This window comes from Euleptes europaea, chromosome 11 (assembly GCF_029931775.1).
Source record: "Euleptes europaea isolate rEulEur1 chromosome 11, rEulEur1.hap1, whole genome shotgun sequence".
Taxonomy (NCBI): Eukaryota; Metazoa; Chordata; class Lepidosauria; order Squamata; family Sphaerodactylidae; genus Euleptes; species Euleptes europaea.
In genome coordinates this window covers 30,676,396-30,702,519 of record NC_079322.1, presented here as the reverse complement: position 1 = coordinate 30,702,519, position 26,124 = coordinate 30,676,396, and the positions used below count along the sequence as shown (strand labels likewise).

General features: G+C 46.0%; 1 protein-coding gene and 1 non-coding gene across 2 annotated transcripts in view; both read right to left on the bottom strand.

Annotated features, from left to right (window-relative positions):
• Positions 1–720: 720 nt before the first annotated feature.
• The window catches only part of MTURN (maturin, neural progenitor differentiation regulator homolog), a 32,369-nt gene continuing 6,965 nt past the window's right edge, over positions 721–26,124 (bottom strand). Inside the window, exons 2-3 of the mRNA XM_056857480.1 lie at positions 3,787–3,909; positions 721–1,310 (exon numbers count right to left, since the gene is read on the bottom strand). Coding sequence (XP_056713458.1) covers positions 1,200–1,310; positions 3,787–3,909 — 234 coding nt within the window. The 3' untranslated portion in view covers positions 721–1,199. The remainder of the gene's footprint in view (positions 1,311–3,786; positions 3,910–26,124) is intronic.
• TRNAW-CCA (transfer RNA tryptophan (anticodon CCA)) lies at positions 23,272–23,343 on the bottom strand. The gene has a single exon. It is a non-coding gene; the product is annotated as a tRNA-Trp (tRNA).

Sequence of the window (26,124 nt, the reverse complement as noted above, 5' to 3'; positions counted from 1 at the left end):
AGATCAACTGATAAAGTGATGAGAATGTAAATGATTTAAAAGCTCGGATATTGACACATTTTGGATATATCTTGTTTCCTTTTCCATTTTTCCCTCCCCCTTTCCTTCTTTCTGTATCCTATAATATAAAAATTAAAAAGTTAAAAAAATACTCAAAAATAGATATATCACTATCAATATATATTTTAAGTGGCAAAAAAAACCCCCACACCAGTGGCAGGAAATGCTGGGCGCAAGGGGATAGGGAAAGAAAAACCGTGCCCGATGCGAGCGGAGCGGTTTGGAAATCCACACCTTCCTGTACATATGTCGATAAAGCCACTTTGATTCAGATCTTTTCAGAAAGATCGAAGCAAAGCAGGCTTGGGAAATCTCAGGGAAAAACTTCCAGCAACCGTGCGATGCGAAGGAAGGAGCAGGCTGGAGGACAACTTGTGAAGATGCCCCCAAAACCCTCACTCCAGTTTGAGAGCCGTAGTGGAACATATCCTCCCTGAGGAAGCAGCCTGGAAAACCTTGCACCCGCCCAGGGCTTCGTTCAACTCACTGAAAGAATTAAATGCCTTCTTCAGTTCTGTCTACTGCAATCGATACAATTCAGAAGTGCTTCATCTTGATCGGACTGCACCTTGCATTAGAACACTCACCATTTGCTATATTCACTGGTAAATCTTGTGGTCTGGTTTGGTTTCTTTTAATTAAAGAAAGAGATCTAAAACGGAAAGTGCAGACTGCATTTATTCTCTGCATGGATGGTCCTCAGTAAGGGCACGCGAGTACTTAACACACCAACCAAATAATTCCTACATTCAAATCACATTCAGGTCAGTGAAACGTTAATTCTCCTGTACAAACAAATAATAATAATAATAATAATAATAATAATAATAATAAAAACAACAAAAAAGACAAGTCAGCAAGAAAAAAACTAGGTCTAAGTTAACATTGGCAGAATGCTACCAAGACAACGCCATAGAAACCTCACTGAAGCAGGAGTGAAATTCAGGCCGCTTCTTTGCAAAAGCTCATCACAGACTTCTGAAAAATATTGTTGCTTTCTTTCTTTCTCTTATCTTTTTAAACCTTGGATTTGGGAGGCAGATTTTTCCAGTGTGATGTGCTAATTAAAACAAAATGCTAACGCAGAAGCATAAGACCCCACCTGGTAGGATAAAATATATTTTAATTTCCTCCAAAAATTACTGCTGACTGACACCCATTTGCTGGTGATCGGCTTCTGCCTCCTCTTCTTCCACATCTGCGTTATATTCTTCAAATGCATCATCATCTACATCTGGAAGCCCCAATAGCTATTGGAAAAGAAGAAGGAAATACACCATCAGTGCAATGTGAAATAGCATAACTAGGCAAAATCTCATAGATAAAGAGCAGTTTGTGGGTTCTAGTCGTAGCACCAGGTAAGTCCATTTAAATCCAGTTTGTGTGTTATATTCGTAGCACCAGATAAGTCTTATTTAAATCCAGGGAAGGGTAGTAGTAGGTTGGTGGCTTGTAGTGGCGGGGACCAAGCCACATATTATGCGGTAGCTAACCTGGTCATTTTAGCCCAACTCGGGCTGGGAAAGGGCAGGGTACAAATGGAATAAAATAAATACTTTTGGGGAAGATAGAGTCTATCCCAGTTCTTTGCACACATACAAGTCAGAGAAAAGAAGTATACCACATGGTCTGGGGTATACCACAGTCTTTGGACCCTCCTCCTGCATCCCACCCAAATGCTGTCCATAGATAACATTGCATATTTAAGGACACGGAGCATTGACCGGATATTATGCAGTTTAGTACACAGTGCTGAAAGACGCTAAAATGGTAATGCTACAGCTTGAACACATGAACACAAGAAGCTTCCTTATACTGAATCAGACCCTTGGTCCATCAGAGTCAGTATTGTCTACTTTTTGTTGCCGGCAGCGGCTCTCCGGGGTCTCAGGCAGAGGTCTTTCACATCACCTACTTGCCTAGTCCCTTTAACTGGAGATGCCAGGGACTGAGCCTGGGACCTTCTGCATGCCAAGCAGATGCTCTACAACTGAGCCACAGACCCTCCCCATACTGCATACTGACATGGAAATTAGACTTACTATATTGAATAGGATACCTTCGGGTAAGCATAAGGAAGTGACAAGCAGTTCAAGACCATCTGCTTCAATATCAGCTTCCCACCAGTGGAAGCCTTTTTCTGTTGAGTCCCAGTTTTCTGTTCTTCCACCTGAAGTTAGGTGGGAGCCAAGAAGCAACAGCCCTTTGAGACTCTGGTGACTCAGTTGTGGATAGCCGTCCCCATACCCGCTTGCTTGACTCTGACTCTTCTGAGTTTTCAGTGCCAGGTCAAGATTTACCTCCCCCCCACCCGCCGCAGGGTACTTGCTGGAGGTTATGCATATGCATTTTGAAGGAGTTCTTGCTGATTATTTCAGTTTTGTAGTTTCACTGTATTTTAACTGTATTGTGATACGTTTTGAAGTTTTCCCCATAAGCTGCCTCGAGCGCCAGATAAAAGCTGACAGCTATAACAGTTAACATAGTTTCCCATAAGCTGCCTTGAGTGCCAGGTAACAGCTGACAGCTATAATGGTTAACACCGATAATAATAATAAATTATTATCTATGGCAGCGATTTCTAAATTTTCCAGCGCTTAATGCGGAAATGACACAGAGCTGCTTTATCTGCCCCGTGTTGCCCTGCAGCTTGTAAGGATCCCTTGACCTCAGGGGTGATTTCCTGGAGTTGAACCATACCTGAGACATGAGCATTTGCAGCAATTATGGAGTACTGTGATTTTTGTTTCTTTGTATTACCATGCCACATTGCTCCGGAACCAATAGGAAAGGAGCAATCGCACGGGAGGGGGGCTGACAACATCGCTTGGCAGGATGCCTCTCCCTCCTCGGGGAGGTCACCAACATAGAAAGGGACTGCATTGTCAACACTCTTGCACTATTTGCCAACGTGGTGTAGTGGTTAAGAGCGGTGGTTTGGAGCGGTGGACTCTGATCTGGAGAACCGGATTTGATTCCCCCCTCCTCCACATGACCGGCGGAGGCTAATCTGGTGAACTGGACTTGTTTCCCCACTCCTACACAAGAAGCCAGCTGGGTGACCTTGGGCAAGTCCCAGCTGTGTTAGAGCTCTCTCAACCCCACCTACCTCACAGGGTGTCTGTTGTGGGGAGGGGAAGGTGATTGTAAGCTGGTTTGATTCTTCCATAAGTGGTAGAGAAAGTCGGCATATAAAAAACCCAACTCTTCTTCTTCTTCTTCTCCACGTGACCAGAACCGTGTGAGAGGGGTAATGGCAGTCATGCTTTCCCAGTAACATTGAACCTAATATGGGCCTACATCTCAAGGGCTAGGGGAAAAATAGCCACTTCTGTTTCACATTCCTTCCCTCCCAGTATATCTCATCTCTCTACACAGCAACATATGAAGCTCCACAACAGCCGTGCCAGGAAGTAACTCCACCACAACAGTTCCTACGCGGCCAAACACTCTGTGGCATTAAAAAATAATAATCAACCACCACACCATTCCTCCCAAGGGAGAAGAGCCGTTTTGGTTTTCCTCCTGTCCCAGCTGGGAATCTGTTTGGAAAATACAGAAATTGGGGGAGGGGAAGCAAAGCCATTTACAAGAACTCAGCCCTTTCTGCACTTTTTAAAAGATAAAATAGCCTTTCCGAGAAGTCACAGTGAAAGTATTCTGGCTGTCTGGATAGTCAGACCCAAACCGCTGAAACAATAACAGCAAAGGCAAACAATCACTCACAGGTCTGAATGATTTGAAGACTTTTTCCAGTATTTCATGGAGTGTCTTTTTACCACAGGAAGAGATGTAGTCCTGAGCCAACTGCAGGAAAGGCAGGCAGTCCTCGCTTTCACTCCACACGTGCTAGACAAAAAAAATGAGTCAAGAAAGACAAAACTGGGGTTAAACTTAGGCGAGGGTGCTCCCAGATTCTTAACAAAAAGGGAGGAGAGAGATACCTGTGGAATCATCTAACACAGCGGTTCCCAAACATGGAGCACTTTTCAGGAGAGAAATTCATCACAGAGCACTTATTTTCACCTAGCACCTATATATATGAAACCAAATGACAGTGGTATTTTTCTTTCCAGTCTCTTCATGGAGCACTAGGAGATGTTTCTCAGAGCACCAAGTGCTTCAAGGACCACAGTTTGGGAACCTCTGATCTAATGGATGGTTTGGCCTTGTAGAATCATTTAACGGAGTACACATAACATTTTACATGTGTCTGCCCACAGAGGCTTTTAGTCAAACATCAGCTGTGAGTTTCCTACTGGGAACTGAATCATTAAGTGTGTGGGATCCCAACTGGGACTGCAGTGAGAAAAGGCTTCTGCCTTCCCCTCATACCATACGATGGGCTACACTTGCAGCCCCCAATGGGACACAAAGCATTCCCTGGATTGTTTTGGATCAGGAAAATTATGCAGTGGGAAGGCAGGAGCACCTCGCCGCGGTTCCAGTCTGACAAGGGACTCACAGCTGACATCTGACTAAAAGTCCTCGTGTCAGGTATAAACGTAAAACATAACATGCAGTTAGACCCTCAGGAAAGCTCAGGGAGACGAGCAAGTCCAACCCAGGTCTCAAACCCAGGTAAACAGAAGCTCAAATCCATGTCTCTAACGTGCAATGGATATGTGGCTGCATTCAAGTCCTATCTCGTTTCCCTACAGTTTCTGTCGTGGACTCCGAGCTGTTCACACATTACAGCAAATTCCCCAAAGCCGTTTTATCTTTTTGGGGTTGCACGCAAAGGGGAAATTTAAATACCTTCCTCATTCAACCCCCAAGATCAGCCCTGTTCACGCTTTGATTCTGCTGCATGTCCCCTCCAGCTGTGGAACACATACAAAGCTGCCTTTTACTGAATCAGACCATGGGTCCATCAATGACAGGACTGTCCACTCAGACTGCTGGCGGCCCTCCACGATCTTATGCAGAGGTCTTTTCTCATCACCTGTTACCAGAGGCTCCTAACTGGAGACACCAGGGATTGAACCTGGGACCTTGTGCATGGCCAGCAGTTGTTCCACCACTGAGCCACAGCTCCTCCCCAAAGTCTGCCTTGGTGTGCCACACAAAATGAGGTGGGGGGAGAGCAAACAAGATTGGGATACAAACAAGTGGGATCAGCTGCAGCTATCTCCCACCTCCACTGCAGAACAAGTTAAATATCCCAGCTGGTTTCCAAGGTAAGAAACAAACACCCTACTTGTAGATATATATATTTCCAAAATATTTCTGTTAAAGGGCACAACGTATGAAAAAAAAACCCATTTTTAAAGTATCCGTGACATTTCTAGCCCTTCAGGTTATACGTGCTTGAAATGCGACTTAACTTGCTAAGTGTAATTACCATCTAGTCATTATGCCTTCTCTTTTATTCCCAAGACTCCTCTATTTCAGATATATTTCCCATCCAGTGTGACTGGGACAACACACAGCCCAAGTATTGATCCAGCTGTGTCTGCAGTCTTTCAGAACAAAGAAGCAGAACGCTCCTTAATGGAGACACTTAATTAGATTACAAATAGCAAGGATCCAAGGTACATGAAACCCCTTCAGAGACAGGGCAATGTATGAAAATAGATGCTCCCTTTTGGAAGCCAAAGGACTTAGAAATACGTCTGTCTCCACAATGCCATTTGCATCTCATGCAACTCTTGCAAATTGCAAGATAACATGATCATCATTGTGTAGGCAAAAGAAGAGATTACTTTTACAGGCATCTCTGGTAAACAGTTGAGTCAATTCACAGGTGATTATAGTTCCTAGCAGTCATAGAATGTGGTGTATAACCTCTTTGACAAAAACCAAAAGGGGGAAGGAAAGACCCAACCTAAAACCAAAGCTGGGTTCCCAAAGGTTAGGTGGAAAAAGAATAAATTATGCACAGAAATATATTTATTTTAAGGTGCTGATATCTACATTAAAAACATTAAAAATTATATTCAAAGAAAGCACAAATAGACAGGTTGATAAACTAATGCCATGTTCCAAATGCATTTCGGCCCCCTGGCCTTCATTAGTGGTCTAATAACATCACTTATAATGCACGCCAATACATAATAAAACATGAATAACAGTATTATAGCAGAATAACAACAACAACCCAGGTATGTATGTAGGGATGTATTCCAGTTTGACTCTGTGCCCAAAATAATCTATAAAATTTACAAAATTTAAGAACCCACTGCCATGGAATACTTTCTTTTCTGGGTTGTGTTAGCCTTCCATACAAGGTGTGCATCTTTTTCTTGTTCTTTTTCTCCCGTTACATGCCACCTCTGTGTACAAACCTGTTTATCCTCATCTATTAAAGAAGAAGAAGAGTTGGTTTGTATATGCCGACTTTCTCTACCATTTAAGGAAGAATCAAATCAGCTTACAATCTCCTTCCCCTCCCCTCCCCACAACAGACATCCTGTGAGGTAGGTGGGGCTGAGTGTGACTAGCCCAAGGTCACCCAGCTGGCTTCATGTGTAGGAGTGGGGAAACAAACCCAGTTCACCAGATTAGCCTCTGCTGCTCATAGTGGAAGAGTGGGGAATCAAACCCGGTTCTCCAGATCAGAGCCCACTGCTCCAACCCTCCACTCTTAACCACTACACCATGCTGGCTCCCAGGTGCTCTTGCCTATTTCCAGCAAGACCAATACATATCTTGCCTATTTCCAGCAAGATCAATACATATCTTTGCCAGGTTACTAGGGAAATATCATCTTCAAAATAAGCTCCTTTAAGCATCCCAAGAAGAAGGTTGTCGTTGGTTAGATCTTTATTTCTTCCCCAAAATTTGTTTCCCAGAAATCTCAACAGAGAGTTGCTTTCAAAATAAGGAACAGATGAAAAGATAAGAAATTTCAGGCTGTCTCAAAGCTGAAACTTTTGCATACGAAGTGATGACATCTCTTTTTGGGGGACTAGAATTGCCAACCCCAGACTGGGAAATGCCTGGAGATTTGGAGGTGGTGCCTTGGGAAGGCAGGATATAATGTCATACAGTGCACCCTCCAAAGACGCGATTTTCTCCAGGGGAACTGATCTCTGCAGTCTGGAGATCAATTGTAATTCTGGGAGATCTCCAGGCCCCACCTGGAGGCTGGGAACCATATTAGGGATTTATTTCAGCCTGACTCACACAAGCAGTAGTAAAACTGTTCCTGGATTGTCCCCCTTCAGACTGCAGGTGTGCAAGAATTGCATGACTGCAAGATGTGTCATCTTAAAAAGATGTGTCATCTTAAAAAAGGAAGTCCTGCATGCAGAAAAAAACTAGATGCCAGGAAGAAGTCCAGCCACCAGCTTAGATCCTTTTTATAAGGAAATATGTGATCCCCTCCTCTAGCAGCCTGAAGGGTACAGTGCAGTCACAGTTTTATTGTGTTATCTGTATGCATATGAAGGACAGAGGAAGAGACCTAGGCCATGCTCCTCCATAGTACCACTCAGCAAAGACAGAGCAAAGGCGCACTGCGATGATCAAATCAGGTTCTCTGGATTAATCCCACTGGAGTCCAAGGACTTTTTTCATGCAGAACAGCAAAAGTACATCTCGGCTTCTGGCGAGCTATTTATGAGTGTGCTCAAAACTTGTTAATGGGGTGCAGAAAAAAAGAACAAGCCACCCTAAAATCAAATGGCCAATTTTACACAGATTTAGTCGGACAATGAATGAAGCCTGCTTCGAGTCATATGTGAAAAAGAGCCTTGGTTACTCACCGTGAAGGCTTCTTCTGCTCTGGGATACGGAGGCCATCTTAAGAGTGGGTGTTTCCTCTTCCTCTAGTTCCGGGAGGCAGGACCTAAACTTTTAAGTGCCTATCTCTGGAGGAAACGCCCCCGCCCTTTTCAGTCTAAAAACTTTCCGAGCAAGGAGCACAAACAGTTAAAATTGAACATCAGTAAGAAAAAACAGTAGAAAGATAAAGTAGAATGCTTAAGACAACTGTAAGTTTGACTACAACCCTATTAATAAAAAAACTACCATTAGTAAACTCAACTTGTGATTCGAATTATATTATTTTACTGAGCCAAATTATTTTAGAGAATCCAATTTGTGAGAATTCAATTGAACAGCATCCTCCTAATTTTACTTAGACGTCTGGGCGGGCAAGATGGCCTCCGTATCCCAGAGCAGAAGAAGCCTTCACGGTGAGTAACCAAGGCTCTTTCTCGCTCTGGGAGAGGAGGCCATCTTAAGAGTGGGACTTAAAAGAGCTGTCCCTGCCCGGGTGGGATCAGATGTCTTGGAGAACGCTTTGAAGAACCCGCCTGCCAAAGGCGGCATCAGCTGAGGCATACAGGTTAAGCTTGTAATGCCTCACGAATGTGGAGATTGAGGACCACGTGGCGGCCTTACAAATCTCCTCTATAGGAGCTCTGCGGTCGAAGGCCGCTGACGTGGCAGCGCTTCTGACTGAGTGAGCTGTCAAGCCAGAAGGTACTGGAATTTTTGCCGCTCTATATGCCTGAGCAATACACTGAGTGATAGTGCGACTAATTGAAGCACGGGACATGGGTTTACCTTTGTTAGGTGCTGTTAAATTGATAAAAAGCGCATCAGATACTCTAATGTGTTCTGTACGAGAAATATATGTTTTAAGGGCTCGTCGGAGATCTAAGGTGTGCCAAATTTTCTCTTGTGGAGCTTTAGGATTTGGACAGAACGAGGGGAGGACGATGTCTTGGTTCCTATGAAAATTGGAGTTAACGTTTGGTATAAAGGAAGGGTCAGGAGCAAGGACCACCTTGTCCTTGTGAAAAGTGCAAAGACCCGGTCTGATGGATAGGGCTCCTATCTCTGACACCCGCCTGGCTGAAGTTACAGCCGTTAGAAAAAGCGTCTTCATCCTCAGGTAGCTTAATGTGACATGCTTCAGAGGTTCAAAGGGTGGCCGTGTAAGGGCTGTTAATACTGTGTGTAAGCTCCAGGTAGGGAATCTGTGTCTAACTGGAGGAGAAATCAAGGTGAGTCCCTTTAGAAAGGCCTTAATATGTGGATGTCTAGTCAAGGGATAACCTGAAAGCTTTGGGACAATAGTAGCTATTGCCGCCAGCTGTCGGCGTAGTGTGGCTGGAGACAGGTTCTGTCTTCGTCCGTCCTGTAAAAAGTCCAGTATTTTGGAGATTTGTGGCTTGATAGGGTCCACGCGTTTTCTCTGGCACCATCTGACAAAAGCTTTCCATGTTGTGTTATAGATTCTTTTTGTAGATTGCTTTCGGGATGAAAGAATAGTTTCAGCAACCTCTGTGTCGTAACCTAGTTTTAGGAGGCGACTCCTTTCAATACCCAGGCGGTCAGTCTGTACCAACCTGGGTCCGGGTGGTGGATCGGCCCCTGAAGGAGGAGATCTGGTCGAGGTGGAAGCGTCCACGGTTCTGCGATGGACATCTCTAGCAGAGTGGGAAACCATGGGCGACGCGGCCAGTAAGGAGCCACAAGAATGACTGTGGCCTGAAGCAGATTGATTCGTCTGAGGACCCTGGGAAGGAGTGGGAACGGTGGAAAGGCATATAGCAGTCCCGCTGGCCATGGTGCCGTGAGTGCGTCTGTCTGTTCCGCTCCCTTCTGGACATACCTGGTGTAATACCATGGCAGCTGATGGTTTGTGTTTGATGCGAAGAGATCTACTAGGGGCATGCCACACCGATTCGTGAGGAGCTGAAAGACTTCCTGGTTCAGAGACCATTCTGCTTCGTTGAGATTTTGCCTGCTGAGCCAGTCTGCGTCTACGTTGAGCACTCCCTGAATGTGTTCCGCTGTTATGGAACACAGGTTGGTCTCCGCCCAGGACAGGATTCTCAGGGCTTCTTTGTGAAGAGCAGAAGACCGCGAGCCCCCCTGCTTGTTGAGGTGAGCTTTGGCTGCCACATTGTCCGTTCTCACCAGTAGATCTGTGCCTGATAGATGACGTTTGAAGTGCAGGAGGGCATAATAAATTGCACGGAGTTCTAGGACGTTGATGTTCATCTGTTGTTCTTGAGTTGACCAGGTGCCCTGTGCTGGATGACCGTTCAGAATGGCTCCCCAACCTGTGAGAGATGCATCCGTGAATACCTGGACTGGTGCTTGTCGTATGTATGGGACCCCTTTTTGAAGATTTTCTGGAATGGTCCACCACTTGAGGCTGTGTCTTGTCGCTGTAGAAAGAAGCAGGGATTTGTTCTTCTTGACCAATATGTCTTTTTGATAGATCTTTAAGAACCACTGAAGAGGCCTGGAGTGTAGACGGGCCCACTGCACCGCCGGAATACAGGATATCATTAGACCCTGCAACTTCGCCAGGGTCATGAGACGAACCGTGGTAGCTTGCATTGTTGATTTGGCCAAGCTGCAAATTTTGCGAATCTTGTCTGGGGGTAAGACAAAGGTGTTGGCGATGGTGTCGATATATACACCCAGATGACGTAGGTGTTGAGTTGGTTGAAGATGACTTTTCTTCTGGTTTACTAAAAAGCCGTGGTCTTTCAAAAGTTTGAGTACGATGCTTGTGTGTCGAGCGCTTTGAGTCTTTGACGATGAACAGATTAGAATGTCGTCTAAGTAAGGATGGATTCTTACGCCCTCTTGACGTGCTAGCGCTACCAAGGTCACCAGAACCTTGGTAAAGACCCGTGGGGCTGACCCCAAACCGAAGGGGAGGGCTTTGAATTGAAAGTGGTGTCCATTGTGGAGAAACCTCAGAAATCGCCTGTGGTCTGGATGAATGGCAATGTGCAGATACGCCTCGGTTAAATCTACCGAGGTAAGGAAGTCTCCTGGTCTTAGTGCTTCCGATATGGAGTGCAGCGTCTCCATCCTGAATCTTCTGTATGTTACATGCTTGTTTAGGTATTTTAGATCGAGGATGGCCCGCCATCCCCCATCTCTTTTTGGCACTGTAAAGAATACGGAATATATGCCCAACAATTGTTCCGATGGGGCCACATATTCTATTGCCTTTATCTCCAACAGATGTTGTATGGCTGTTAGAGTTCTGAGTCTTTTGTCCGGTTGACGGGACACAGGGGACACTACCAGTCGATCTCTTGGAATTTTGGAAAATTGGATCTGGTAACCGTGTAAGACAATCTGTAGAACCCAGTGGTCCAGATGGGAGAGGGACCATTGGTTGTGGAACAGGCTGAGCCTGCCCCCTACTGGATCGCATTTGGCGTCACTGTCTTGTTTGACGAAAGGGGCTTTTCCCCTCTGTCACTTTGAAAGTTGTTAGTTCTGGAGTTCCTAGAGAAGCGCCCTCCTCTGCGAAAGGAACCCCTGCTATAGCTCCACTGGCCTCTCCTCTGATCAGGTCTGTATCTTGAGTATGGGTGAAATGGACGAAAGGAAGTAGAAGTAGAGAATCCCTTTGATTCCTTACGTAGACTTCTTGGAAGATACTTCTTCTTATCTTTTGACTCCACTAATATCTCGTCTAATTTTTCTCCGAACAATTTCTTGCCCTGGTAGGGATATCCCATCAGTACAGATTTAGATCTGTGTTCGGTTTGCCATGGACGTAACCATAAGGCCCGCCTAGCTGCAGTTGCGGTAGCTAGGGCCCGTGCTGAGAAGCACATAGTATCTAGTGTAGAGTCTGCTAGAAAGGATACTGCCCGCAGGATTCTGGAAACTCCCTCCATAGCACTTCTATCTTCTTCAGGAATAAGCTTGGACAACTTCCTAGTCCAGACTATAGCTGCCCTGGACACTAAAGCAGACGTAATGGAGGAGCCAATAGCCAGGGCTGAGGCTTCATGGGCTTTTTTACAGGCCAGTTCAGTTTTCCTATCAACTGGGTCTTTTATAGAAACTAGGCCTTCTTCTGTGACTGCATCAGAAGAATGTAATGCAGTAATGGGGCTTTCCACTAGAGGGAGTTTGAGTAACTCAGAAGCATTAGTGGCCACATTATATAGTTTTTTAGTAACTGGTGGAAACTGCTTTCCCCCCATTGGTCTTTCCCATTTCCCCTGTAACAAAGACAAAAAATAATCTGGTACAGGAACCACTCTGTCAGAGATGTTATGCATATGGAAAAATTCTTTTGCACCTTTTTTATTGTCTTGAGAGGGGGTTGAGTCTTCATTAAGGTCTAAAGCAGCCAGGACTTTAGTTAAAAAAGGTTGAAAATCTTCAGCCTCAAATAGCCTATTTTGTTTGGCAGGTTGGGGTGAAGGGTCTTCTCCTTCAGAGAATTCACCCTCCTCTCTATCAGAAACCTCGTTATCAGAGGATAAGGGGGAGGCAACCTGCTCAGATTGCTGTGGCTGAGGGAGCATTAGCTTTTAGAGCTGCCTTAGTGGGCCAACTGCCCTTCCCTTGCAAAGTATTTTGACCTGTCTGCTCCCCATCCCCCACCTGGTCATTGTCCCTAGGAATTTGCATTTGCATGCCAGAAACAGAAGGGGTCGGGGAAGGAAGCTGAACCGCTCGCAGCCCCTCTGCAAATGCATCCTTAATTATAGACGCGAGCTCTGCCCTGAGGAGAGCAATCTCACTTGCGGCAGACTGAGACGGAAGGGGGGGGAAAGTACTTTACCGGCTTCAGACGCGGCTGCAGACTCGGCCGGACCAGGCTTTTCTGCTGGCGAGACGCCTACGGCCTGATCATTAGCATGTTTGCTGGTAGAGGGGATAACGGCCGAAGCCGCTGTTTTTCCCCGGCCGTGCCTGGATCCGGAGGATTTTTCTTTCTCTGTCCCCTTTGCGGTTTTAACCGCTGCAGCCGCCGACGCGCGGGCGCGAGCTGCAGAGAGGAGGCGTTTTGCGCTGCCTGAATGAGAATTTCCTCTCTTACGCTTGTTTGCCGCTTTCTTTGATTTGCCTAGTAAATCACCGGAGTGATTGTCAGTAGGCGGATCCCGGGCGACCGGCATTGCCTGGAGTAGACCCGGGTCCAAATCTCCCTCAGAGATGTAATTATCAAGACGATCGGTCGCCATCTTGTTTTGGCGGGAAGGAAAACTTTCCCCTGCCCCGCCTCTGACTAACACTAAAAGGGGAGAGATAGAGATATAGAAGGAGATTTTTTTTTTAATAGATTAAAACTAGGTAGAGATAGAAAATAGAAATAGAATAAGTGAAAATAGAATAGCTCAAGGTAGAGAGCTGTGGCTACACTGCTCTTCCCGGACGAGGCAGGAACAAGACTGAAAAGGGCGGGGGCGTTTCCTCCAGAGATAGGCACTTAAAAGTTTAGGTCCTGCCTCCAGGAACTAGAGGAAGAGGAAACACCCACTCTTAAGATGGCCTCCTCTCCCAGAGCGAGAACTACTCATTTCATGAGATCTAAGGGAGGCTGGTGCAGAAGTATGGGACTCTAATGGTTAATTTATCGTTTTCCCACAGTTTCTGGTTTTTAGTACTGCAAGTCTTGCATACAGTAAACAAAGAAAGGAAAAGAATCTTATTTTCCCCTATTTTCTCTTTCCTTCCCCTGGCGGCCCCCATAGCATTTCTTCTTTTCCTGCTTCCTTCTTTTCTTCCCACCCACCCTCCACAGTCTTCAGCTTTCCCTTCTTTGTTGGGTTGTCAACCTCCAGGTACTAGAATAATTGGCACGATGGTACACCACAAGTACAGCAACTAATGAAGCCAATACTCTATGCAATTCTGAACCAATGGGGCTCAAAAGTAGAATGATCTAAGTATGGGAAGATATGGTCGATCTCCACACTGTTTGAAACGCGAAAAGGAAAGTCTGGATTCTAATCCTTTTCAGGCCTCTTCTTCAGTCGCTTGTAACTTAGTGTCAAGATGAAATGGACCAGAAAGGCTTTGGTCCATTCGGAGCAATACTTTTCCACAGAAGGGTGGGGGCACTCAATGCCCAAGTCAAACCATCGGGGGTACTATCTAGTAACCTTCCCTGCCCGACGTCTGGCTGAAGTCCCTGCTTCTTCCCTTCTGCTGGTGGCCTCTCCTGGGAAAAGTCTGGCCAAGTTGCAAAAGTCACTGCCACCAGTTGGCCCACCTGAGTTGCATGGTGGCCACCACTGGAGGGCCTAGCTCAGTCACATGGGTGGCAAGTTGCCAATGGTTCCTGCTGGGCCTGGCCCTGCTGAGCCCTCCTCCGTCAGAAGACATGGCAGGAAAGGGGGTGGGTGGGATTTTTCCGAAGGCTGTTTCGGCTTCCCATCTACCCCCCACCCCCAATGCTTAGCTTTACAAAAACCAAGGCTTGGAAGGTTCGGCAATATTGCCGTGAGGCCTAGCCTCTCTCAAAATGGCCACTGAGGTTTCAGAATGTAGTCTTGCAAGAACTCAGGGGGTATTCTTTTCTTAAGGCAACAGGTGCTGCTTCTATTATCTTGGGCAGTTATCCTTGCTTTTTAAAAAATTAAAGATTTTTCTGCAAACCTGAGGCTTCCCTCAGGTTAGTAGAGAAATCCCCCATCTGTCCCCAAAACCATTTTGCGGATTCTTTGGTACATACCCTGGCTTGGTCCAGAATTAGAACTACCTGATGGTATATTACTGTGTATCAATTATTTTGCTTTTCATATTTATAATTTTCTTCCACCAGGGACCATTGATAGGGTTCCCAGGAAGCCTCCTGTCTGGGCACTGACCAGACCCAAACCGGGTTGCTGCATCATGTGACTTCCAACCATCCCTTGGGATGGGCTTTTCATTCCCAACAACTATTTTTTTATATGAAAACCAGCACACGCTGACATTTTAGGGGGTGGCTACTAGCAGTAATAAAACTCCAGTGCATTTTTGATATGTATAGTCTCTTAGCTCCAGCCATATTTCATAGGTCTTTTGAAGATGTAGTAAACTGTGAGCAGCACAAAGATGACCATCATGTCAAAAATGTCAATCAGTGGTGGCTTCATCACATGCTCGCCATGTCTCTGTGATCATTTAAAGTGGTGTGGCGGATTTTCCTTGCACAACTTTAACAAGGTTCAGTTACTTGAGGTCAGCAGTAGGATGCTAAATATTTGCCAAGATCAGCTAAGGAAGTTGAAAGACCGTGCGCACGCGCGCACGCACGCACACACACACACACACACCAGGGTTGCAAGTCCTCCATTAAAAAACCCCTCCACATTTCCTTCGAAATAAGTAGGTATAAAGAGGATTAATTTCAAAGTCATTTCTGAAAGGCTTGTTATATAAGCACATGTGTAATGAGATTCCTAATGATAGAACCATACAATGTATAGTTAAAAATAACCCCTAGTTTATCAGAGCAGATCCAATCTCTTTGCCTTGCCAATGTCAACTCAAGAGTCCAGACAATCAGTATTTAGAACAAACAAACAAGCTTTTTCTGGAGAGTACCATTTCAGGCTGAAGGTTGAGATCTAACTGTTTGGAAGTTTTCTCTACCAATAAACTCCCCATCTGTAGAAAAACAGCACGTCATCGAGAAGGCTAGTTTATTTTTGAAGAAGGTTGGTTTTTATATGCCCATCTTCTCTACCTTTTAAGGAGAAACAAACCAGCTTACAATCTCCTTCCCTTCTTCTCCCCACAACAGACACCTTGTGAGGTAGGTGAGGCTGAGAGAGTTCGGAGAGAACTGTGACTAGCCCAAGGTCACCCAGCAGGTTTCATGTGTAGGAGTGGGGAAACAAACCCGGTTCACCTGATTAGAGTCTTAACCACTATACCACGCTGGCTCTCTCATTTCTATTTGCATGGAAGCTTCCTAAAAAACAACAGCCAAACCCAATATGCATGTGTAGCCAAAATGATCAGTCCAAGCAAAAGCTTACCACTTAAACTTGCTGTTTGCAAATACTGGTGCCAGAAAGGAAAGCAAATCTCAAAACCTTGTTTTAAACAAATTTGAGAAATTAAATGTTATGTATCAATAACCTGAAATCCCAGCACCACATAGTTTTTGTTTTGATGTGCAACCTATACTCTAGACAGGAGGCTACTGTTAGGACAGAATATAGAGAAACAGAATGGCTTTTAATTGGCCAAGGTGTCAGACGAGGATGTATTTTATCTCCCTATCTCTTCAACCTCTACACAGAACACATCATAAGGAAAGCTGGAGTAGATTTAGATGAAGGAAAATTGGTAGAAGGAACATTAACAGTTTGAGACATGCAGATGACACCACATTACTGGCAGAAAACAGTGAAGACTTGAAACAACAACTGATAAAGGTTAAAACAGAAAGTGCCAAAGCAGAATGACAACTGAACGTCAAGAAGACAAAAGTAATGACTACTAAGGAATTACACAATGTTAAGTTTGGTGATGAAGAAGTCGAAATTGTTAAAGATTTTCTATACCTTGACTCCATCATCAAGCAAAAGGGAGACTGAGACTGGGAAGGGCAGCCATGAAGGAGCTACAAAAGGTCCTTAAATGTAAGGATGTGTTGCTGCCGACCAAGATCAAATTAACTCATGCCATAGTATTCCTCATTACACAAATGTAATATTGTACTGTTGTTAGCAGCCCTGAGCCTGACCCCAGCTGGGAAAGGGCAGGACAAACAAATAAACAAATGAGTGTGAAAGTTGGGCAATGAAGAAAGCTAACAGGAAGAAGATCCCTTTGAAATATGATGTTGGAGGAAAGTTTTTATGGATCCCATGGACCACCGAAAAGACAAATACCATATATACCCATGTATAAGCCGACCCGCGTATAAGCCGAGGTGCCTAATTTCTCCCCAAAAATGGGGAAAAATTAGGCACCCGCATATAAGCCGAGGGTCGGCTTATAACCCCTCCCCCCCCCGCAGGCTTACCTAACCGGGCTCCTGGCGGGGGGAAGCGGCGGATCCGGCGGGGGCGGCCTTCCTGCAGCTGCAGGAGCCTCCCCCCAGGCCGCTCCTGGCGGCAAGAAGTGGCGCGGGCCCGGCGGCGTGGCCTCCCTGCGGCTGCAGAGGGCCTCTGGAGGCCGCTACCGGCCGGGAGAAGGCGGCGGGGGCGGCTGAGCAGCCTCCCTGCGGCCGCAGGGGGCCTCTGGAGGCCGCTCCCGTCCGGGAGAAGGCGGCGGGGCCGGCTGAGCGGCCTCCCTGCGGCCGCAGGGGGCCTCTAGAGGCCGCTCCCGGCCGGGATAAGGCGGCGGGGGCAGCTGAGCGGCCTCGCTGCGGCCGCAGGGGGCCTCTGGAAAAGGCGGTGGCGGTAAGTTGCCCCCTCCCCCCCTCCCCTACTGTATTGACCCGCGTATAAGCCGAGTTCGGCTTTTTCAGCCCTTTTTTTGGGCTGAAAAACTCGGCTTATACGCGAGTATATACGGTAAGTGGGTTCTACATTAAATCAAGCCTGAACTGTCCCTAAAAGCTAAAATGACTAAACTGGGGCTATTGTACTTTGGTCACATTAGGAGAAGACAAGAGTCACTGGAAAAGACAATAATGCTAGGAAAAGTTGAAGGCAGCTGGAAAAGAGGAAGACCCAACAAGAGAGGGATTGGCTCAATCAAGGATGAAAGACCTGAGCAAGGCTATTAACAATGGGACATTTTGGAGATCATTAATTCATAGAGTTGCCATAAGTCAAAAGCGACTTGATGGCATTTAACACACACACAGCTTCAGAAAATAGATACTGTCTTTCAATATTCCAAAACAGGACGAATCTGATTACATTTTCTTGAACACTTACAGGAAGAGATGTAATATTCCTTATGTGCAGGTGAACATGCTAATTTTTCATAAGAAAAAATGGATGTCAAAATATGCCATGGATGCTTTATTTTGAATCGGGGGGAGGGGGAATAACATCAGCAAAGCCAGTTTCACATCTCAGCCAAATTTTATCTAGCAAGAAACAACATTACACAAGAACCACATCATATGAAATGAAACCACAGCAGTCTCCTTTCACAAGACTATGCAAAACCACATTCAGCATCATGTGTGTCTGCAAAGTGCCGTCAAGCCGCAGCCAACTTATGGCGACCCCAGCGAGGGGCTCTCAAGGCAAGTGCGAGGAAGGTTTGCCACTGCCTTCCTCGGTGGTCTCCCTTCCAAGTACCAGCCCTGCTTAGCTTCTAAAATCGGGTTACACCATGCTGCCTTCCATCCCATTCAGCACCATACACAAAGCAATTTACCAAGCCCAACCACCCAGAATACTGGAGGAATGAAAGCCATTAAAAATTATTGTGGTCATAATGCTACCCAGTTTTCTATTGATGACTAGGCGATCAAGAAAGCTTCATGGACTCATGCAATCTCTCTCCTTGATCTCCTGCTTGCGTATTCCATCTCCCTTTCATTTATAAAGATAAGCAAATCATATCTGTGTTATATCTGCAACAGTGGGCAGGATCCTGCCTTAGGTAGGAGAAAGTTCCTCTAGCCTAAGAAGCCTTCCTCCTTGCAAAGTCGGAGCTACACTTCAAACTTCTCTCAGTAGGATCCAGGCCAAGATTTGTTACCCAAACTTTGTAAATTGTGTTTTGCTAACCACAGTTAGTAAAAATGAAAGTGCAGACATAATGCTGTATCTTGGATAGTTGTGAGAAGGGAAAGTACTGGAGAATCCACTTGTAAGGGAGGAGGAAGAAAGTGGAGTATGCGAACCCATGAGAAACTGCTGATTTCCTAACCTTGCTTAGGCTTTGGGCAGAGTCACAACTGCTTCTACCATGTATAAAGACCAGGGCCTCTACTATACAATAATTTTATGGACAACCTTAATTGTAACACTGACTCATGCTGTGTGTGCGTTACGTGTCATCAAGTCGCTTCCAACTCATGGCGACCCTATGAATTAATGTCCCCCAAAATGTCCGAACATTAACAGCCTTGCTCAGTTCTTGCCAACTGAGGGCCGTGTTCCTTTATAGAGTCAATCCACCCATGTTGGGTCTTCCTCTTTTTTTGCTGTCTTCAACTTTACCTAGCATGATTGTCTTTTCCAATTAGTCCGAAATTGAAATATTTTTATTACAGCGTTGCCATTCTAAAAAGAGTCTTTTCTCATAATGTGGCCAAAGTACGAGAGCCTCAGTGCTATACACATTTCAATTAAATGTAATCAGTTTGCTAGAAATACTTACACATATGATTGGAAAGAAAGCAATGTGCTCATATCCAAGCCCCATTGAAGAAGAAATGCGATAGATGGGATATTTAAAGAACTTATACTAGCTGACCATCCAAAACTACTCGTGGTTTTGTGGCTGTCCAAATTCCAAACATTTAATTTCCATCTAATTAATAACCAGGTGTTCTCTAGCAAAAGAAGAATGGATTTCTTTCCGGAGTCATCTTTAGCCTAATTAAGTGTATGACAGCAAAGCCCTGTCATTAGCATATACCGTATATACCCGTGTATAAGCCGACCCGCGTATAAGCCGAGGTGCCTAATTTCTCCCCCAAAATGGGGAAAAATTAGGCACCCGCGTATAAGCCGAGGGTCGGCTTATAACCCCTCCCCCCCCCAGGCTTACCTGGGTTCCCGGCAGCAAGCGGTGCGGGCCTGGCGGTGGCGGCCTCACGACCAGGCGAGGGCAAGGGCAGCCTCCCTGCAGCTGCAGAAGGCCGCCCCAGGCCGCTCTCGGCCGCAAGGAGCGGCGGCGCGGCTGGGCGAGGGCCGAGGCAGCCGCCCCAGGCCGCTCTCGGCCGCGAGGAGCGGCAGCGCGGCAGGGCGAGGGCCGAGGCAGCCGCCCCAGGCCGCTCTCAGCCGCGAGGAGCGGCGGCGCGGCCGGGCGAGGGCCGAGGCAGCCGCCCCAGGCCGCTCTCGCCCGCGAGGAGTGGCGGCGAGGCCGGGGGAGGGCCGGGGCGGCCGGGCGAGGGCCGAGGCAGCCGCCCCAGGCCGCCCCAGGCCGCGAGAAGCGGCGGCGCGGCCAGGCGAGGGCCGGGGCGGCCGGGTGAGGGCCGAGGCAGCCGCTCTCGGCTGCGAGGAGCGGCGGCGCGGCCGGGCGAGGGCCGGGGCAGCCTCCCTGCAGCTGCAGGAGGCCGCCCCAGGCCGTTCTTGGCAGAAGGAAGCGGCGTGGGCCCGGCGGCGGCAGTAAGTTCCCTTTTTTGCATATAATAGAGAAAAATATTGATTGCCTTGCAGTTCAGAGCACATATTGCATCTGCATATAATCCCTGAACTCCCCGCCCCCAACAGCAAGAAATTAGATGCTTTGGGACTTGCATGGAAGAGCACTGAAGTACATGCTAATAATAATGAGTTTTTAACTTGGTGGTGTTTTTTCTCCCAAAGAGCATGAAGCTCTTATATATTGGGCAGTATCCAACCATTCCCCTCCACCCCTGCCGCTCTCTCTGACCCATGGAAAAATCGCTCCTGGCATCACAGGATCCACACTGAAGAACAGCTGTGAGGGTCAGCAGGCTGCAGAGAGGAGAGACAAGGGGATGATCTCGTCCCCTCTTCTCAGTGGTGCCAAGAGTGCAGAACAGGAAGGACCCAAAATTTCAACTCCTTGTTGCACGCCACTCTACTTCCCACCCCACAATGTGGCTATTCCTCCACACGGAACCTGTGATTCTGGGACAGCAAAAAAAATTTCCCCTCACAGGAGGTGCAGGTAGGGAAAAAGTATCTGCTAAGTGTGGCCGGTTATGCAGCTGCTAAGGGCACAGGGGCTCACTTGTGTGGCAGCCCCAGTGAGAAGAGATATTCCACTTGCTGAGGTTCCCCCTTGGATGCAAATATGAAAGATCAGGAGCCCAGTTATATATCGAATCAGCCAATCCTTGGTGCATTGTGAAGTCTTTTCCAATCTATCAATCAGATTATGCATCTGAATTTCTGGCTCATTTATTTACATAGGGATGCAAGCAAGTGGTTTTGGTTTAATTCCCACTAAAAACACAAAGATAACTACACTGGGAAGTGTTAGGGAGACCTTTTTGCTAAGGAACTCACTGAACCCAAGTGAAGTCGCAAGAGGAAAGTCATCCATGAGCAAAAAGAAAATAGATGTGACAGGACACTAGGAAAAAATAAAACCCTGTATGCTTTGGAGCAGTATTGTTTTCCTGCCCAAACCAAGCCAGTTCTGTTTACCCTGTAAGGTCACACTGCTCCATGTTTAACTTCAACTGACCTAAGGCAGAATCTGAAATAGTCAGCGATGCATGCCTGTATTCAGCTGGGAAACTTTTCTGAGAACAAGGCCAAGATAATTTGCTGGTTGCTGAAAGGCCCCTTTCCTTTGCTGGTTCAGTGCCCAAGGGAGTGGATAGCTTCCTTCCCTTAAATCTACCTGGCCAATATGTTGATACTGGCTGACATTGGCTAACATCATTGCTCTTAAATTGTCTGTTTATGGTAGTGGACTCCGCAGCGACAGTCAACAAACAAAATGCTGCAATCGAGTTTGTAACACTGGGCATTTATTTGCATGATTGTTCAGCATGAATGCTATAATTCAGCCTTCTAAAGATCATTCAAAATATTACCTGCCTTTGAAATGTATCTGTCCCCAAACTGGGTTGAAGCCAGCCAGTTTTGAATTCCCCTTCCGAGTACAACACCCTTCCCACATGCAGGCTCCATGACCCCCAGCACCGCCTTCTTTAGTGGTAAAAAAGGACTGTCCCTACCTTTTTCTCTAGGAAAGCAGCTGGTCAGATCCAACCCATACAATCCAGGATTGTTCTCTATTTGTAAGGAAGCCTTTCTACGTTTACATTAATAAAATTTTTTAAAGGAGAGGCATAAGACTGTCAAGGATGCCAGAAAAACTGATAATGGGGGAGGTATTTTACTCACTTTTGCCACCACTATGTACCAAAGAGCATTCAGCTCTCACCTCTGCTAGCTTGCTGAAGAACTTAGTAGGACTTGATGTTTCATATGCATTACCATTATTAACATGATGAGAGAACGGAGATCAACAGAATAGCTATCTTTCACAAGGTCCAATATATATAGGTGATTTAAAACTTACCTCTGTTTACCACCTATAAGCTCCCATTGACTGAGCTACTGGGAAGACAGGGAATATTCACAAATGTTTAAGGGAAAGCTGTTAAAAAGTTGACAAAGGTCTTTTATGCATGGGTTGGATCTCCCTGCTTGGACCTGGGTTCATCGCACATTAAAGTAACCCGTGTTGGGGAAAACTACGCATTGGCTTGAATGACCAGGGACGAAACTGTGTGCTAATCAAACCATGAATACAGAAAAACAGTCTCCAAAGCTCAAATCAAGTCCCACCCCTTTAAATACTGCTCTGTAATTGGCTTACTTCGCAGTGCTCCCTGTGAGGGAAGATTCCCTTCCCCCCAAACCCAACTGCCACATAAAAAAGCATTTTAAGAACAAAAAACAGAGGTACCTGAAAGAAGGTGGGGAGAAGAAGTCCAAGCCTCGTTTTTAAAAAGCCTTTCTTTTGCTCAGAAAGAGCAAAAGGTAGCAGGAAGCAGGAAGCTCTTGAATCTTTACACACTGCTTTGTGACTGGCTGTGAGAGAAGCCAATCTTCTGTTTTCCCATTCGCATGCTGCTTTGAGGAGGGGGTTGGAAAAGGGTGGGGCATGATGGCGTGGGGAAGCTCAACCCGAGAACAGAGTATGCACACTCTGTGACTCCGTAATGAGCCAGGATGAACAGTTTAATTCGGGCCAGAAGAGGAACGGGAAAAGCCGGGTTAGTTTTGTGTCGAAACAGCGTTGAGCTTCCCAGGAATGAGATATCGTGCATCCGGAAAAATTTGATCCTGGCTGAAATGGGGAATAAAGGAGGTTAAAGCGGCCATGCATAAAATACCAAACACTGCAGCTACCGTGAGAGAAGTAAAAGGTCAGTTTTGCTGGGGGAGAATCTTGACAACACAGGCAGGCAAAGCAGTGGGTTTGGAGAATGAGAACGAATAGGCAAAGGAGAGATTTGGAAGCTTGAACCGGGGGACATAGAATATACAGGTGGAAAGTCCCATTAAGTTTTCAAGTTTGCTTGGTAGTCTTGGGCAAGTCAGTATCCCTCAGTCTAAGACTTATTTACTTCATTTATACCCCATTTTTCTTCCTAATGGGTTGATAAAAAGTGGCTCATAACATCCTCCCCTTCTCCATTTTATCCTTGCAACAACCCTGTTGTTCACATGGCACGTTCACATGGCACATGAACACATGAAGCTGCCTTATACTGAACCAGACCCTTGGTCCATCAAAGTCAGTACTGTCTACTCAGACCACCAGCGGCTCTCCAGGGTCTCAGGTAGAGGTCTTTCACATCGCCTACTTGCCTGGTCCTTTCAACTGGAGATGTCGGGGATTGAACCTGGGACCTTCTGCATGCCAAGCAGAGGCTCTACCACTGAACCACAGCCCCTCCCCAAAAATATGTTGAGGGGACACCTGGATTTGAACTAGGGACCTCTTGATCTGGAGTCAAATGCTCTACCACTGAGCTATACCCCCTCTGCTAATGGGGGATTTGAACAAGGGAACTAGGGCAAAATGGGGATTTGAACAAGGGTCTCCTACACCCTGGTCTGAGACTCTAACTACTATACCATGCTGGCTCTCAGGACTGAAATCCTTCATGTATGCTGCCCTGAGGTCTTTGGAGAAAATGCAGGGAGGTACTGAAGGCAGGATTGAGATCTAGCACACATGCACAAACATGTAAAGTTTCCTCATATAGCACAGTCAGGCCACAGGCCCATCACTCAATATTGCCTGACTGACAGGGATTCTCCAAGGTCTCTCAGGGTCTTCAAAGACTCCAGTCTTCCCCAATACCTGCTACCTGAGACCCTTTTATATAATGGGGACAGAACCTGGGGCTTTCAAAATGCAATGGATGAGCTTTCAACCCTTTCCCATTTTGCCAGTTTACAAATTAACCATGAGCTCCATAGTATTTGTTTACACCTGTTAAACAATCATTACATCAATGATCTCAGAAAAAGAAAAATGACAGAGTGGAAAACTCACTGAAAAGGGAACACACAGCAGTGCCACATCTCACAGCTATCCAAGTGCTGGTATGGAAGAAGCCTTTACAGGCACCTACTGGAGACAGGGTTTCAAACCTACTCATATGTAAGGTTTGAGATGGAGAGTAAGCTAGCAGCTAGGTACCACAGGGACCATGGATATGACCAGGTGAAGCAAAGGTGAAAGAACAGGCAAGAAGGAGAGCTGGGTTTTTTTATACCCAGCTTTTTTCTACCTTTAAGGAGTCTCAAAGTGGCTTACGATCGCTTTCCCTTCCTGTCCCCACAACAGAGACCTTGTGAGGTAGGTGGGGCTGAGAGAGTTCTGAGAGAACTGTGACTAGCCCAAGGTCACCCAGCAGGCTTCATGTGGAGTAGGGAAACAAACCCGGTTCTCCAGATTAGAGTCCGCTGTTCTTAACCACTATACCACGCTGGCCGGCAATACAATAAAAGAGTAATCAGGATTGGGGAAAGGAGGTAAGAGTGGATTTCAGTGGACTCAAGCATATTTGCTTGTCAGGGTTCAATAGCTTTTAATGAATAATTTCCAGGTGGACTGGGTGGATGGTTGGAGATGGTCTGAAAAGTGGGCGCTCCTTTGTTTCAACCTGGCAGGTGCCCTCCTGAAATCAGGACACACCATTATTGATAAACAATGTCACTTATAAGAGTAGCCACAAGGTTTGTACAAAAGTGCACTTGTACAACCGGGCTGCAGCCCAAAACACACTTGACTCTGCAGAGTGTAGCTTTAAAATCAATGAGACTCACTTCCGAACAGCTTTAGGACAGGGAATCTCAGGCAGAAAACAGGCTTCATATAGGTCAGGGCATTTTAAGGCAGGGGTCTGCCGGATCCAAACCAAAGATCCCTTTTGAATGGTTACGTGAAAGCTCATGACAGCCATTCCAAGGACTTGTTGTGGCTTTTCCGAAGGCTGAAAATAACTCAAAACATAATTCTTGTCAGTGAAAACTGCTCACACACTCAGGGTGTTTCTAGATGACAACGAAGCGATTTCTTTCCCAGTTTATATTACATTAGTTCTGTCCCTACCTGTGATAAAATAGCACATTAAGAATCCCAGCATATTTTTAAAAACACCTTGCTTTATTTTGGGGGTGGTTTTTTTTTGGAAGCACTTATTGTTTAAATGGAGGTATCTAAGTAGCAGCCCAGAACAGACATTAGCAGGTATTGCTGGGAGGAAGGAGGGGAACCTATTCTTCTACCATGGCTGGGAAAACAACACTGAGTATTAAATGGCTTGGGCCCTGGGTACATAAAAGGCCCACCTATTCCCATGCATATTTGCTCAACAGTTAAAAACTTTGTCTAAGGTTTCATTCCATCTTTTTTTTGGGGGGGGGTTGTGGCATCCCTATCACAGGACGCCTTCTTTTTCCACTGTGTCTTAAGCTTGTTAAGGTTTCACAGTCACTGAAGAATTATTTATTTGCTCTGGTCTGTTGTAGAGCTTGTACTTTTTTGAGGGGGAGGGAAGAGTTCCTTTTTGCTGATTTGAGGACATTATTATTAGTCATTTGTTAATGTATACATTTTAAATGCTTTTTCTTGCATATGATGCTTCCTGACCTTACCTGGAATTCTGATATCCAAAACCCAACACTTTTACAGCACCCACAAAGGGTAATAAAATGGCACGGGTGAAGGCTGGTCATGCCAATGGCAGGTTCCCCACAATGCCCCATGTGCACAAAATTCTTAAAAATATCATATAAAATTACCTTCAGGCTATGTGTTTTAGGTGTATATAAAACAAATTAATTTCGTGTTCAGACTTGGGTCCCATTCCCAAGATTTCTCATTATGCATACACGAATATTCCAAAATACGAAATTTACGAAATACAGAACACTTTTGGTCCCAAGCATTTCAGATAAGGGATACTCAGACTGTACCAAAAGGCAAGAAGATGGGAACACTTGATTATTCTGCTTGTAAATCAGGCCTTTTATCAGCGGGAGCCTAGAAAGCTTTATCTTATCTGAATATTACATTTCAAGACAGACTACATTGCAATTGCTCTGCAACAAGGGGGGGGGGGAAACTCAGCACATGCTCAAATAACTGTCTGTAGATACTGAGACCAAAGGGGCTCCTGCTGTTCTGAGGGCTTCTTTCTTCAGAAAGGGCACATCCACATTGGAGGAATGGGATGTGAAAACAGCCCTGGAGCAAGCTGAGACAAGTCGGTGAGCCTAACCCTGTTGTCAACATCACCACGACCCGGCC